This window comes from Cottoperca gobio, chromosome 13 (genome assembly GCF_900634415.1).
Source record: "Cottoperca gobio chromosome 13, fCotGob3.1, whole genome shotgun sequence".
Lineage (NCBI taxonomy): Eukaryota > Metazoa > Chordata > Actinopteri > Perciformes > Bovichtidae > Cottoperca > Cottoperca gobio.
Window position 1 is genome coordinate 22,517,948 of NC_041367.1, and position 17,301 is coordinate 22,535,248.

The 17,301-nt window shown below is 40.1% G+C and overlaps 1 protein-coding gene across 7 annotated transcripts in view; it reads left to right on the forward strand.

Moving 5' to 3' along the window:
* LOC115017559 (leucine-rich repeat and fibronectin type III domain-containing protein 1-like protein) overlaps positions 1-17,301 on the forward strand; it is a 283,327-nt gene that overhangs the window by 249,987 nt on the left and 16,039 nt on the right. For all 7 annotated transcript variants that reach the window (XM_029446121.1, XM_029446123.1, XM_029446118.1 and 4 more), the window contains 2 exons: positions 2,640-2,852; positions 3,453-3,763. In XM_029446121.1, coding sequence (XP_029301981.1) covers positions 2,640-2,852; positions 3,453-3,763 — 524 coding nt within the window. The remainder of the gene's footprint in view (positions 1-2,639; positions 2,853-3,452; positions 3,764-17,301) is intronic.

The window sequence follows — 17,301 nt, forward strand, 5'->3', positions numbered from 1 at the left end:
CTACATATTGCAGTTAGATGGTGTGGGACTAAAGGTCGAGGAGCCGCCAAGAGATACTTCTCTACGATAGCATGGATATATTGATAGTTGTAGAGATAACGGATTGAAATGGTGTGGTTCAAGATGTCCCCTCAAAGAGGAGGATACAGACGGTTTTTCCTCACCTGGAGATTTTCAGGAGCCGACCCCTCTGGGCTGTTTGAGAGCTTCAACGATAAGCGAAGTTGCACCATGAGATAAAAATGGGATTAATTAATATCATCGAAAGAGGATGATTTACAGACCTTTGCCTCACCTCGAGTAATAGTTGTGGACCTCCCTCAGAGAGGTGCTGTAGGAAACACTATAAGAGGATTAGCCTTGTAAAGAGGTCAATCCAGAGAGCTCCATGTCACCAAAGTGTCTGGGCATATTAATATTCCAAGAGTTAAAAGCATCTTTCCCACTGCAAGGACATGTGAGCATTCACAGCATCCATCAGCGGTAAGATATTAGCCATCAGACGCCAAGGGTATTCCTGCTTGAAATCGATCAAAGCCGCTCGGATGTTTGTTGCATCTGCAACACTTCTTCGCTGACGGAAAGCTCAAACATTCAAGAGGTGACATTCTTAAAGTTTATGCTGGTTGTAGTTTGAAGTGTTAACTGGACAAACCAGATATTTACTAAGACAAGATGAGTACCTCTTATACTTCTCCACTTTCTCATACTTACACAATTCCACACACTTACTCAATCAGGGAGCAGCCCAGTTCAATCACAGCCTTTTACTCTGAGCTGCAGAGGAGCAATGTAATACAAATCTGCATGACACTAGTTACAACGTCAGGGTCACAGGATCCTATTGAAATTGTAGGAATTATTATTAGGGCCCAAGCACCGAAAAAGTCGCTTCAAGGACCTATTGAATTTCTAATGATTAATGCAGGACCTTATTGAAGCTGGCAGAATTATTATATTATTATTATAGTCTTTGAGCGCATTTTTGGGGTACTTGGGATGCTCAAAACTCATGAAACTTTGCACATGTGTAGGGAGTGGCAAAAATAGGTTGTGGGTAGTGGCTTGGGAATTAAAAATGCCACGCCCACTTCCGTGTTCAACGTAAAAGCCCCCACGAATTTCCCCGCCCCCTGACATAACTAATAAACTATTTGTCACAGGCACTTGTGGGAGGCATCATCGCACTCAGTTGAGCATTCCTGTGTAATTTTACGGGCAACCCGCCAGTAAGCCCAATGTACGGTCATCGCTGCTTTCCACATTCGCATTTTTGAGGGTCGCATGTTGAAAAACGACTGTAAATATAGGTCTTAAATATGGCCGTGCCAAAATAGCTCAACAGCGCCATCTAGAACGCAGCCCCTGGCGTACCTTCCACCTAAATGTATGAAATTTGGTACGTATATGTAACAGGTGGAGCCGTACAATAAAGTCTATTGGAGGTATATCATAAACCCAACAGGAAGTTAGCATTTAGACATTTTTACGGCGTTTTTGTAACAAACTTTCGTATGCTTAATAAGAGTCATGGCCTGAAAACATCTACATATCTAAATATTGACTCATAGTCATAGCGCCACCTACTGGCTACAGGGAGTTACAGGTGTGAACTTGTACGACCTACTCCTCGCAGATTAAGCAGATCCCTCTAAAATTTGGTCAGAAAAGCCTGAAGAGGTGGATGTTGCTTCATAGTGAAACTTGAAATTTCAATGCTTCGCCACAAACAAAAAAACTGTTGTAAATTGACTACTTGGACAATGATGTGGTTTGATGAGGATTCCGGCCTGAAGACATCTACAGGCCAATTTTGAATCATAGTCATTGCGTCACCTACTGGCAACAGGAAATTACCGTTGCTATACTTTGGCATACTGCTCTTTGCAGATTAACCAGATCACCCTCATATTTGGTCTGCTCAATGTTAAGACCTTCACCTTGGCAGACTGAAACCTTTGCATTTTCTTTCGTGAAACGCACATTCATGCAATCCACAATGTTCATTCATGCGCACAATCTCCATCGATCATAGCAATGCACTGTAGTGTTGTCATTGAAGCTACAGCCCAGTGGTCATCAGGTCAGCAACTGTCTCTTCTGGTTAGACCCAAGGAGGACCCAGAAAAGGGTTTGAAGATGCACTGAGTGCTAGGAATGATGTGTAAGCCCTGGTATGCCTTGGCAGGCTCTGTTTGGCCTCGCAATGATACTTCGATAGTTTTGGCTGGCTTTATGCTGGTTTAGGTGCCAGTGGGTGGGTTTTAAATATTGTGAGGGCTCAGAAACTCACTTAATCTTCATGTGCACACAATTGAACTCCTTCTGAAAGTCTACTGTTTGAAGAACAGAGCATGTTTGCAGAGAAAATATACTGTTCTTCTTTTGTATTGACATTTCTTTTTATATAACTTTGGAAATTATATGTAATTTATAATTGTTTTACTTTAGTTTTTTTGGTGTTTTATGTTTATGTTAAAGTGAAGTTTAAATCCCAGTAAGTCTTTAAATAATCAACATCACTGCACTTTTACTGCAATTATTTATAATAGAATTTGTAGAGATAACTTAAATCTTAAATATTTTGTATCGATTAAAATGTGGTGTGTTTTATTTTTTGGTCATATGTCCCTTAACAGGAGGAGTTTGTTTGCGAGCCACCAATGATAACTCGTCACACCTCCAAGATGTTTGTGATGGAGGGTCAGGAGGTCAGCCTGCGCTGTAAATCCATCGGAGATCCTGAGCCTTCAACACATTGGGTCACTCCTGATGGAAAGCTGATCGGCAACACGTCCAGAACCATCTGCTATGAGAACGGTTCGCTGGACATCCTCAAGGCCTCAGTCAAGGTAGAGGCGTGCTATCATTCTAATGGAATACGTTGATTTGTTTGCTCTGTTAATATTTATTCTAAAACTGTTGGCCTACTTTCTATACATTGGTGTTTTAAGTGTCAGTTTTAGACTAGTAAGTTTATCAATTTATGAAGAGCATTTGAAAATAACTAATTTTGTCAGAAGTGCTTTTTGGATGGATTAGAAATACATTGTTTGATGATAATAAAGCATGTTTAATAAGCCTAATAAGGTATTATTGATGAAAAGAAATAAAGTGTGACGTTATAATACACATTTTGGCCACAGGTGGCTGAATATATTTTCTCCATACATTCTCTAACCTCTTCTGGTTGAAGTGGGTATTACACCAAAAGACATTTAAAGAAGATTATCCTGGCAAAACCCTTTTTTTAAACACAGGAGAGAAAACTATTTAGATCACCAGAAAAAAAAATCTCGATTGCCTGTTGCATCTGTAATTGTCAGAAAGATTTCACTCTTTTAAAATAGACTGAAAAAATAGATTCAAATGGTTGTTTAACTTAATTATGTGAGTCACATAAAAGTGAAGATAAATATTGGCCTTCACTTTTCCTTTCCGATGATTTCTAGGATTCTGGAAAGTTCACATGCATAGCATCCAATGCAGCCGGAGAGGCCACCGCTCCTGTTGAGTTAGTCGTCAACCCATCACCACACTTTGACCCTAAACTGGACCCTGACCCGGGGCCTTCGGACATCCCCACGTCTATCAAGTCCAACGTCAGTGGAGGTCAGGCCCGGTCCGACCAGCAGAGGGTCAGTGTGTCGGATCTAGCGTCCGGTTCTGCTACCATCAGATGGCCCCCGCAGAACCACATACCAGGAGTCCGCATGTACCAGATCCAGTACAACAGCTCCACAGACGATATCCTCATATACAGGTCAGTGTGTGTGGGTGTGTGTGGCTGCTGTGGGTTAGATTGATAGTGTGTTTGACTTCACTTGTGTTCTTGGACAAGACAAAACTGGTTTCCACGCAGAAGCTTTCTTCTCAATTTTTAAATCAGAAGTGTTCAGACATAATTAGTAGAGGATAGAGTATTAGTTTAAGTAAGACAACCGGTTTCTAGTTTACATTCTCGAGTAAGACAGACAGTATACTGAAACCAGCACTGGATCATGATTTTATAAGAATCCCCATTAGCTGATGCAGAACAGACTCTTCCTGGAGTCCACACAAAACTTAAAAACATGGCAACAGATAAGACACTTACAGACAAAACATCCAAATTAGATCCAAATCCGAAAAAGATAACAATATATTTTCTTGCTAACATGTTGCTATACATATTCTTATTCATATCAACTTTTATATAAATATTTTTATTTTATACATATATAATATAAACACTGAACTGAAAAGGTTACAGACGTAGAGCTATGAGGTGTTGTTTCACTTGCTTTTTTGAGTGCTTTGGCATCACATATTGAACAATAGTTGGGCCGCTTTCCCCATATTTGACTTTAGTATAGAAATGCATACATTGAAATCACACTAGAATAACATCATCCCGTCTCCCTCTGTTTCACAGTTTTTACTAGATAGATAGATTGATGGATTGATGGATGGATGGATGGATGGATGGATACAATGTTTTAGGTATCTGTTACATGATTTTCTACACATTCCCTAAAACTCAGCCTGACATATTTGGTATCTTTGGAAACTTTGGGATGCGCACTAGAAACTAAAGCTCTGTTGGTTTGAATAATATTTAGTTGTGAAGCAACTCTTAGCACACCAGGTTATGTGCAGGCAGCGATCTGAACATAGTCTCATGTGGCTAAACATACCCAGTGTATCAGCAAAAGATGTTAAATGTTACAAATCCTGGCCTTATTGGAGGTCTACAGGTTAACGCAGTAACATTGTGAACAGCTGATTGTTTTTTTAAACAATGTGTACAACGTGGTGTTTCCTGCGTGTATGTTTCGTTTGGTAATTTGACTGGCAGATGAGTGTGTGTGTGTGTGTGTGTGTGTGTGTGTGTGTGTGTGTGTGTGTGTGTGTGTGAGATTTATGTCTGTCTTTGCTGAAAACACACATCCTCCCTGTGTGGGTAGTTTTCACCAAGGTCTTCCTTGTGTAGGAGGCTATTTCAGGGTTTTTCAGGCTGTTTCAGATTCTGTGGAAGTGACCAGCTCAGTGAGTGTAAACTGTAGATAGAAAAGAAAAATGTGATTTGGCTTGAGGCAACATAAATCAGATCAGTTAAATTCTTTATCTCCCAATACATTTCTTGAAAAATATGGGAGTTATGATATTATCATCATGACTGGGACTGACTGGGACTGAAGTGATAATTCAGCTTTATTAGTTTGCCTTTTGAAGTACACATCCTCAAACACAACAACACAGCTTTAATTCTTACTGATTGTGGGCTTATAGAGTTGTACACGTGGAGTTGTGGAGGTCCCTTCGAGAACTATTAATAATCACGAAACAACTGATCATCCCACCTACACAAGATGTGATAGCTAGTTTAAGTAAAGCCAGACCGAACGTTAAGATTGATGTAAAGCAATCATGTTCTACTAGTTTAAAATAAATGCAGAAAAATGTTCAAAGGGGAAAGAGTCAACGCTGCAAAAAATCATTAAACTCTGTAGAACCCACTTAACTGTGCAGAGAAAAATCTTATATAAATTATACTGTCCTAAATAACACATACAATGTACAGCAGTACAAATGAGGAAGTCAGAGATTAAATAGATCAAACATTGTTCCAGTAATATAATTATATATAATGTAATATATTAAAACAGCGCATATTTGAGAAGGTAAATGAACAGTGAAGCTTCCCTGAAGGAATATTTTCGTCCGTCTCCAAACCCAAATCCTCCAGGCAGCAGCTGATTTGCACATTGTAATTACCAGATGTGGATTTAAGAACATGTTTCAGGCTCGAGCTGCCATTAGTGTGGCAGCCCTATCAGCTGATGATGCTGAGTGACCACTGGTTGGTCCCATCAGCCGCTTCCGCCAGCTCTGTAACCTAGCAACGTCATTTAGGATGTATAATTGAGTGTTTTTACAAAGTATGTGGAGGGCTGGCAGATTACAGTTTGGCCTCCATTTTCCATAATAACCAAAAACTAAAAGGCACTCAAGTGACCATTGTCTAGCCTTCAATTGGAGAGAACACAAGGTCAAGTGCAGAGAGTCCAAAAGTGGACTTCTATTTATTGCCAAAATCAAGCTGTTTCTCTCAGCCGATAATCTTGAGAAAGTCATCCACGCCTTTCTTATCCCGTCTGGACTGCAACTCCCGTTATAGTGGGATCAGCTAGGCTCCTGACATCTACCATGAGGAGGGACCATATGACCCCTATTCTGGCTTCTCTCCACTGGCTGCCAGTGCGGTTCAAAATTTGTTTTAAAGCTTCTCCTATTTGTGTTAAAAGGCCTAAATGGGCAGGGCCCTCCTAAATTGCAGACTTGATTACCATCTGTTCTACCTCCAGATCCCTCAGGTCGGCTGACTTGGGACTCCTGGCTGTTCCTTTGTCTAACAGTAAACTCAGGGGTGTGCGTTTTCTGTTGCAGCCCTTAGATTGTGGAACAGTATCCCCCTCAGATCTGCCCCCTCCATTGGATCGCTTAAAACTGATTTTTAAATTCTAGCGTTTGACTCCTGATGTGGTTGATTGTGTCCATACCTTTGTATTGTATATTTGTGCCTATGAGTGGTGTGCAATGATGTTTTTGTCCGTGTTTCTTTTATTTGTCATAAATGTCGTGTTAGCTTTATGCCGTGCTTTATAAATAAATGTGACTTGACTTGACTTGGCAAATGGATCATTCCAGATTGAACCTTGGGGGTGACGTGGGAGGGTGTTGCACTCACAGCAGACTGTTGGGACCAGGCGTTTCGCACAGGCCAATAGTTGTGACAGACTGACTACAGACAAAAGGGACACTCTTAGTTTGGAGTATAGAGCAAGAAAAATTCACCACAAGACTTTTAGATAAATATGCATTGTTTACACTGTAGTTTGTGCACAGTAATGTTCACAGTGTTATACAGTGTTATACTTTGGGAAACACTGGTGTAACACAGTAAATTGTCCACATATGAGGACATCAAACTACTGCCTGTTTAAAGATAATGCTTAGTTTTTATACTTATCAGTTCCTACTAATCCCAAATACCTAGAAGAAATTAAAAATGCATACCAAACAAAAGCTCGGGTCTCAGGAGGCCCCGTTTGTCGTATCGTACGCTGTCACCCGGCAGAGGAGCGTGTTCAGCGGCAGACTGCTGTCCCTGTCCTGCTCCACAGACAGGCTCAATAACTCTTTTGTCCCCCTGGCCATAAGACTATACAACTCCTCTCAGTGATGGCCGGGGGATTCCAACATTTGTAATTATTTGTAACGGTCTGTATTTTTACATTTGTAAAACGTAAAAATTTGTAAAAGCAATTTTTGTAAATTTGTATTTAAAATGTTATTTGTACTTACTTTTTAATGGAGGGAGGGGGGGGGGGTGTAATGTTAATAAATGTATAATGTATCATGTCTTTTAAGCTACTGGATGCCTACATTTCACTCGGGATGAATAAAGTATCTATCTATCTATCTATCTAATAACGCCAGATATATAATTAACTTATAATATTATTTGTAACTTTCAGAGACATCTGAAGTCAACATTGGTTTCTTTTAGCATAAAATGATCATCCACTGCTCTTATCCAATCAGTTCTCTTATCCTGATGGGGAACTTTAACAAAGTATTTATTTTATTACAACCAAGTGGTTTTTGTGCCTAAAGCTGACTGAACCTTAACCACAGTGGTGTCCGATCAGCAAACGTATTCAAAACATTAGAAATGATTTTGAAGGGGATTTTGAAGGGACTCCTGACGATGGCAGGCGTCTTATCAGAAAACGCTCACATGTGTTGTTCTGGAGATTAATTACACATTTTGTATTTTTTTAATTTAATTTTGCAAAAGCCAGTATTACATCTAAATACAACCCAATGTCAATGCACTGTAATGGAAGCAGGAGCTATATACGGTTTATTTTTTCCAAAGTAACATCATCAAGAAAATGCTCATTTATGCTTCATTTCTATTTATGTTGTGTGAACCAGATGTATTATTTATTAAATTAGAGGCTTTAGATGTTTAGTAATTAAAGATGAGACTAGATTAGTTATGGTGTGTGTACCAATGTGATGTAAACGGAAAGAGATCTGTACAGTTATTTAGTTTACTGTGTATTTTCTTTTCTTTAGTTTCTACAGTATTTACAACACATTCTCTCTTTTTTTAACATCCACTCTGCTGTGGCAGCCTGAAGGCACAGAGATGTAGCCTTCTTGTGTTTCAAAGGTCAACTCTTTTATTCTCTGGCTTGGCTAGGAAAAGCAGAGAATGGGAAGTGAAACAAAATCGCTCTCTCCTTCTTTTATAGCGGCGGTTGTTGTTCCCTTGAGCTCAGCATTTACACCCTACAGTTGGTCCAGTGGAGCCTCCAGCTGATTTAGAATGCAGGGGGTTGAGCAGCACTCGGTTTGTTGATGAAAAGTGTCAAAACAACATCCTCTGGATAACAGTGGTGTTAAAAAAAAGTGTTACAACATCACATTCTCTAGCCAGTATTTCTGCACAGTTGCAGATAAAGACGCTACACCAAAAATATTACTATTATACTATTTCTCAAATTTGATTTCAGTGGTGGGATTTTTTCTAACTCTTGAAATCTACTTGAGGCGCTCTCCGCTGTCTCTACTGTCAGAGCTGTGAAGTGTAAGCAAAAGTATTGAAACCTGCTCTCCTAACAATACCTGTTTAGTTTCATCTCTACTACAGATCCAGTTACATGCTATTTTTCTCATTTCTTGCATCAAATCTTTACAGTTGAAAGTATTTTACCAGTAGTGGCTTATCCCCACACATCTCTGTTAGGAAAATTAACACAGTGCAGTACTACATATTCAATATACAACAACAACATCAGCAACAACATAACAACAACATTAAGGTTGCAATGTGTAGTTCTGAGCCACCTGCTCTGAAGACATAGGGGACAGTATTTCACCCCGACTACAGGGTCATCAAAACCATCAGATATTAAAAAAGCCAACTAAAGTATATTATCCTATGCTTATATTTTAGTTGTAGTAATTTGGCATATTTATTGTATTCTAAGTTTTAGAGCATTCTAATGTATTCTTTGTACTGTGTATTTTTTACTCCTGTGTAAACTGTTCAAAATATCACTGCTATCTTATAATCTTCACATGGGGCTTAGATATCTTTGTGTTTACTGTGCCACTTCCTGGGGGCTGTACAGTCCGCGTAATATTGTGTTTTGATAGTTTGGAGATAGAGACGAGCGAACCAAACGTGTTCCGTCCTCCGCACTGACATAGTACTGCTTTGCCGGGAGGGGAGCGTGCAGTCAGCTTTCCTACAAAGGCTCGCCCAAACTGTGCACAGCCTTTTTCTAACCTTTTATCTTTCCAGGAAAAGTCAAGCCACCCTGCCTGCTGTTATTCCCCGGCCTGCTTCACATTCACATTTGGGAGCTGCCCAAGACTGCTGAACTGCATTAACTGAGTGAAATGAGCAGCTGCAGTCAGCTGGTTGTGGAGCAGCAGCTCTGGGTTTTATCATGGAAGCTGTGGAGGGATGGCGCGAGGAAGGAGGGGTTACTTGTTCATTTTCGTTGATGCTGATCTTCCAGCCCTAATCCGCCAGCTGTTACCTGCAGGCTACTGCTGACATATCATAGTGGCATGACAAATAGGGCAATGAGATTTTTTTTTAAGTTAGGTGAAGTTCATTGACCATTGTCACGGTTATCACTGCTGCCCATAGCACAGGGAACACAGTTCAGCCAATTATGCAATTTCACATGAAATGGATGTTTAAATTGGGCACTGAACATCTGAACTGTTTAGCTCTGAGCGTCATCACTGCAGCTCACGTAATACAGTCTGAATCCAATCTAGCTGCACAAAAAAAGATCTAACAGATCTAACAAATATAATATCCATAAAATACTGAGAGGAGAGAGAGAGAGACAGAGACAGACAGTCAGTCAGTCAAGCAGACAGATAGACAGTCAGTCAGGCAGACAGACAGACAGACAGACAGACAGACAGTCAGTCAGGCAGGCAGACAGACAGACAGACAGTCAGTCAGTCAGTCAGTCAGGCAGACAGTCCGTCAGGCAGACAGACAGACAGACAGACAGACAGACAGTCAGTCAGGCAGGCAGACAGACAGACAGACAGACAGTCAGTCAGGCAGACAGACAGACAGTCAGGCAGACAGACATACAGTCAGTCAGTCAGTCAAGCAGACAGACAGACAGACAGACAGACAGACAGACAGTCAGTCAGGCAGACAGACAGAATATACACATTACTTCCCCAGTAACAGGGGTGGTCTCCCTCTGTAAGATACTCAAATTGTTTACTTTACTCATTTAACTGAAACCACAATCCATCCCTAACCGAGTACACACCACGCAGAACTCAGGACATGAACCGCAGTCTATATCTATTTGGTTAAACAAATTATTAGTATCTAAATATCATTTTGAGGAGACAGAACTGGGTGAATCTGAAAAAGCCCAAGATCATAATCTTTGAGAAAGATATAAGCAAATCAGCTAGCAGTGAGGGAGAGCAAGAAGGAGGCAGAATAGTGTGAAAGAGAAAGGAATAGGAAAGACAGATGGAGAGAATAGAAAGCTGGTGCAGTCAGGCTGCGTGGTTTCCATCTTGGCACCTCCTCCTCTTCTGTGCAGTTACACTCAAGTTCTCAATTCAATGTGCTGCACTGGCAGAGAAGTTGAGAACCGAAGCGTCAAGATAACGATTGACATTTCCGTCTCTTTCTCTCTCTCTCTCTCTCTCTCTCTTTACCTGGGAAGTTGGAAATCAGATTAGGAATATTGTAGTTTTGTCTCCTTGTTGTTTTGTTTTGTTTCAATTTACAACCATATCCATGTGTTTAAAACTGCGACCGTAATACATTTCTCTCTCTCTCTCTCTCTCTCTCACTCACTCACTCACTCACTCACTCACTCACTCACTCACTCACTCACTCACTCACTCACACTAAGGATTAAGGGTCCAGTAAGAGATCAACCTCTCTCAGCACCAGAAAATGAATCTACTGATTCTCCCTTCTCTTCTGCTCCCCTTTCTCGTTCTGTCCTGTACAAAATATATATGTGTGTGTGTATGCTGTCTTTCTAATTACCATCCTGTCTGTCTCTCAAAAGATTGAAGGAGAGAGAGAGGCCGGTGATGGAGGGCGGATGGGTGGATTGATGCAGTGCTGTGAATGAGAGATGTTTCTTTGACTCAGCGGGCAGCCCGAGATAGGTGGATGTAAGTGAAGGAGGGAGGAAGTAGGGGAGCAAGGGTCCAGGAAATGGCAGCTGATCATATTCTGCTGAGATGATAAGGCATCAGCTTTCATCATCTCAGCTTTTTTTCTACACCTATCTTCTGTTCCCATCCTCCTGTCTCCTACCTCCACTATTCTATCAGTGCAAAGTCACTGTAATATCATATCTTTTCTCTTTCACATCCCTCGCTCTACCATATCACCTCTGTATGTATATGCCTCATCTCATCTGTCCTACTGTCTATTTATTCTCCTCTTTCTGCTTTTCCTCCATAAGCCAAATGCCACTTTGTCCCATTTGGTCTCCAGTTAGAAAACCTCCAGAGCAGAAGATGACAGCCAGGCTATTAGGCTGAGATCAAATCGGTTCTCCCTCCTGCTCAGGCTCAGAGCTTTCAGTGTCACTGCTACAGACAGCAAGAAGGCAGATCTTACATTGTCTTTGTGGCAACATAACAGTTAAAACACAGTCATTTTAAGAGTTTTACAGTTTCACACTTGCCTGAGGAAGATGCTGTAATTACTGATAGAAGAGAGGGAGATGTCTCTGCGCTGTTAGCAAAAACGCCTGTCACTGTGAGCAGCATGCATGGGAACCTTTTTCCATGGGGGTCTGAATAAGTCACTAAATGTTTTGCTCGTCACATTTAAGAAATAAGGTTGCCAAGAGGGTCTGAAAAGTTGCAAAATCTAGCGAGAAAGTTGCCGACACTGTGTTTGTTTGGCTGTGACAACAGTGGGTTACTGTATGTGTTGCTGTGTGCGCAACATGAACCATCATATGGCGCATGCTTGTATTTTTGATCCGCACAGAATCGACTACATGTAACACAGATCGGCCTGTCACCAGTAATGGCCAATCAAGGTGAAAATCGATCAGTGCATCTCTACAAGCAAACATCACATTCTGTCTACAGTTTCTACTCGCTGACTGTCTCACTGTCTGGATATAATGAAGAGTAGAATCAACATCTCTTATTTTTGATATTACAACATGTTTTTATCTTGTCTTTCATCTGCACTGTCCCTTAGTGTTGTAACACTGTACATTTCAAATACATTGAAGTAATTGATCTGATCCAGAGAGATGTAGGACTGACGGCAGGATCTGGTGAGACAGTTTAACAGGATGAAGCCAAACCAGGAATCAAACTTGCCAATTTCCCTCGACAATAAAATAAAAGATATATGCGGTCGTTTCCAGTTGCAGGTTGAGCAACATTTCTCTCATTCCAGGACTGTGTCATTTAATAATGTAGCATAAAATGAATGGAAGCTTACGGCCATTTCATACATTACATAGATTATGAACATGGACTGGTCTAAATGAATTGTAACCCGAGTGATGGGTTGGATTTAGTGTTGTGCCTCGTATGCCCTATTTCATACGGCTGTGGCCACTGCATTATTCACAAAGCTGCCATGAACAGACAGAGGCAATACTTGAGGTCATGATTCTCTCTAAATCCTACATTGCATTCAATGCACATCTCAATATGAGCATTGAATTATTCACAACCTTCTTTGACATACACTGTGCCATGCTGACAGATGTGAACTGCAATTATCTTGGATCTTTCCAGATTTTCCTTATGGAGGATTCCAACTGGTTACGTGCCCAAGGCAAGGGTAATATAGAAAGGATAACCTTCACTGCCTGTACGTTTGATTTGAGTGTCCAAATACACTAAACTCGGACTCAAATCTTATTTTACCGATAACCCTACCAGTGACTTAAAATGTTTTACTTTTTTCAGGGTCATTAATATCTTCTAAATTTGATGAAAATTGGGTAAAGTGTTGTGTAGCGCAGTGAAGGTCCCAAGGTGCTGATTTAGTATTACAGATGCAGCCACCTAGATGTTCCCCTCCAAGCCGGTTTCCAGCCAAATCCCAGTCGCTAGAATTATGCCCCTAGATGTGAGTTGGTGTAAATTAAATCATACAAATTAATATAAATTATAATATAATAAATATAATAGTTAATAATTAATAATTATTTTTATTAATGATTTAATGTCCTTCTGATTCTCATTTTAATGTCTTTTGAGCTGATACACTGATACTGCATGCTATTTACATAAGCACTGCGATGTTTACAAAATGTCTACACATGGCTTAGTTTTTAGTTATAGCTCTTATGTTATATAATTTAGGATGTTCTTTCAATAAAACACATCTTAGAGTGCCCCTGGGATCACATATGTGTTCTTCTTCTTGCTGCCGCCATATTCTTTTCTTTTTAAAGGGTTTACTTAGTAAGCCAAAACACGTTTCACACTTTTCCATTGAAAAGATTTCATCATTAATCTACATAATTTGATCCTTGTTGTCGCCCGGGGAGGATATCCCCAGTCTCCATTAAAAATCATGTTGTTTTGTAAATTGTTGAGTAAGGGGAAACTTTATCAAATCTATGTAGCGATGTCTACGACAAAATCCTATTTATTCGTGCCTTGTTGTAAATTTGGCAATTTCTTTGTTTTGTTTTGTTTGTGTAAAAAACATTGTCTGTTTGTACTGGCCAGTGACCACTATAGTTTTGTGAACTTAAGTAATTCCCTTTTAGGGTTAAACTTTCAGTTGTTGATAATTTTCACAGTAATGCATTTCTCTTCTTCTTTTTTCTTCCCACATTGGATTAGTCTCAACTTGTTGACACTCTTTTGGAGAGACGTTTAAAGGATTTTCACTTCCACTGCTGTGGTTTCACTTTGCAGGTTCAGTTAGATTCTTATCTCTCTGACTATGTTATCCACTAAAGGTTTCCACTGTTTGGCTAGGCAAAGATCAGAGCTTTTCAACTATTTTATTCAGGGGGCCACATTTTCAGAAAGATAAGGGGCCGGATATTGTCCCGAGGTAAATTGACCCACTCGACCTCTCTCTGTCCTTATATTCACCTTCTCTTTTCTAATTTGTGTTTATTGGGTAGCATTTTTGATATACACTCAAAATACAACACATATTTTCCCTCAAAACAAAGGATTAGAAAGATCTATGCTCCTCACCATGTGGCGCCTAGTAAAGTTTCACAATGGGGGAGCAAACTTGGAAAGATACATAATGGAGGCCGATAAAAAAGTTATTGTAATTTAAAACAAGTTTCCTGCATTTCTACACCAAGCAACCTGTTGGATTAAGTCAAGAAACAGCCGCATTCTGTTAATAACAATTATGTCAGTATTATATAGTGATATTTGTGTTTCAGTAAAACAGCGCTCCTGCCAGCGCAGGCAGAGAGTGGTACTGCAGCACGGGAGACTGGAAGAGGCTTTTAAATTAAAACGATAATAAATGTTTTTTAAATTACAGGAGATGTTTGGACAGATTCAGAAGAAAATGGTAACCGTAATTTTTGCGGAGAGATAGAGAGGCCTGGTTTATGGCAGAAGAGCTGCTGTCTGAGATTACTCTTAGAGCAGCATGCATGGGAATAAATCGCAATGTAATAGATTTTTGTATATGTCTCGCTTCCCCCCTGATGGTCTCTCGCTGCAGCACAGTGCTGCATGGCCGCTCTGGAAAATGTTGCAGTTTTTTGCAGTTTTCTACAGAACCGCTGATCCACATAACATCACATGGAGCACTGCACTGCCTCGGGTTTTAAGAAACACACGGCAAGCGTGAAGTAGATCGGTCCGACGGTTGGCGAGATAATCGAAACTCAGACGCACACACACACACACACACACGCACACACACACACACACACACACACACATACACAAAGACGTCTGTCATAGTAAAATGTGCATTACTAACCAAATCCTTTCTGCCAAATGTGTTCTGTAGAAATTAAATTGCATTATCATAATTGACGACAGACAATGGTATTCCTGCAACAAAATTACCAGCTGCACATGTGAGATATTTTTGCACAGCCTTCTCATACTGTACCCAAAAGTACTGCCACTGGCTGATATCTCTGGCATATTTATATTTTTTGGCAGTTTCACATTATGACGCATGTGGTATGCTTCAAAATACGTTACTCTCCTTGCAATTTCCTAAGTGCTCTTTATATTTTCATCTTTCTCAGTTTTATGTGTAACTTGAACTCCAAAACTCTTGTCAACTTATCTTCCAACTACCTCCGCCTTTCTTTTTTCCTTCACTTCCACATCTGTTTTTTTCCAAACATTCCTCTTTTATCACTCAGTGATTAACCAAGTTCATCATCAATCTTACTTAGTACTTTTGTAACAGATGAGTGGATTGAAGAACTCTGTCTTCTCAGAAAGTTGCTTTCAGTCATTGTTGTTATTGTTCTGTCTTCCTGGTTGTCATGCGCTCTAATAGACTTTGCAAGACATCTTTTTGTTTCAAGGAAGACAGAAACAGGAGTGCTCTTTATGGGTTATATTATTTTCTCAACAATGACTCAGATGGAGTAAGACACAAAACAAAACCCCCAGATGATCAGTTCATTGAGAAGTGATGTGTGTGACATGACATCACTAAAGAGGTGATAGTTGTATGTTCCTCACTAGTACTGAAGAGGTGTGCTTGTTTTATGCACCTTATTAATTACAACATGGATGCCCACATCTTTAACACTTTGTACCTTCAACAATCTTTCTTTGATACATTTGTAGTCCACATGCCAATGTTATTTGTTCACACTAGACAAAGCTCCTCTAGAGCCACAGAAGACAAACTGTTTTCACATGCTGAGTAAGACTAGCCCTGATGAGTAGTGTGAGGTATGCTGCTAACAAACAAATCAAACATGATGTCTTTGGAAATAACCAAGAAAGACTTCAAACGTTAATAAAATGTCCTCCAAAGAACGTTACGGATGGAATTGTCCACTAAAGTTATAAAGACATGTAAATGTATCTTTTTTCTTTAGCTTCGCTTCCGCTGCACTTTTAAACTACACAGTGTTGCTGTATTTGGCTCAGAGATGAGTTACCTCAAGCAACAACAAGGCCACAGGCAACAACAGTAGCTGTACATTTATTCTACCATTAGTCTGACCCAGAACACTGCAGCATGTATACACTACCCAACCTCTACAATAAACCGGGTGTCTCTTTCTAGTACATACACACTCAAACACATAGAGACACACAGTCCCATACTCACACTGAGGCACTTTAAAGACACTATCTCTATATCTATTTCTTTTTACTCTCCCTCCATGTTTCCCTCTCTGAAACACACACACACACACACACACACACACACACACACACACACACACACGCACACACACACAAATGCGCACCAGGTTAGGCTAGGCTTTATAATTCCATTCCTTGTCTCGTCACCCAGCTCCAGTGTTGATAAATAGGTACTGCCCTCCACCGGCTGACACCTGAATAATATATAGGACACACGCCTACACACACACACAGAGAACGTACACAGACCCCCAGGTACACACAGATAAAGGCTGCGTGCATCTGCAGGAACACACACCACACACACACATGTATAAAGAGAATAAAGGTATAAACACAAAGACATACTCAAGTACACACTGTCACACATTTGTCTAACTCTTTTTTTCATTTCTCTCATATTCAGTTGTAAACCAAAATAAAGTGTAGTTCTGCCAAAGGCACTTCTACAAGGTTGACACTGCAAGTGCAATAATTTAAAGCTGCATAAACCTTATACAGAAGCAAACAGTTGCAAAGTTACACATCCAGCAGACATAGAGCAGCATGATCATTCATTAGAAGTGCTGTTTGTGTCTTTCTGATTAATGTATGTCCAACATTCACTGTCTTGAAGCCCTGGTATGATTCACCTCAGCGCACCATAAATCCATATAACTAAGTCCATATTGGATAACCTCACAATTTACATACAATGCCAAGGTTTAGTCCAATTGCAGGAAGTGGTGAGGAGGAAGACAAGGGTGTGGCAATCAGGGTGGTAAATGAGCAAGATATAGTTGCCTAATCCTAATCTTATTTATGGTGTATTTTCTATAACCAACATATTTCCTAACCATACAGTACAGTAGTTGTCACTTGCAGATATTGTGGAAAGAATATTTTAATAAGTAATGCAGAGTTTTGAAGAAT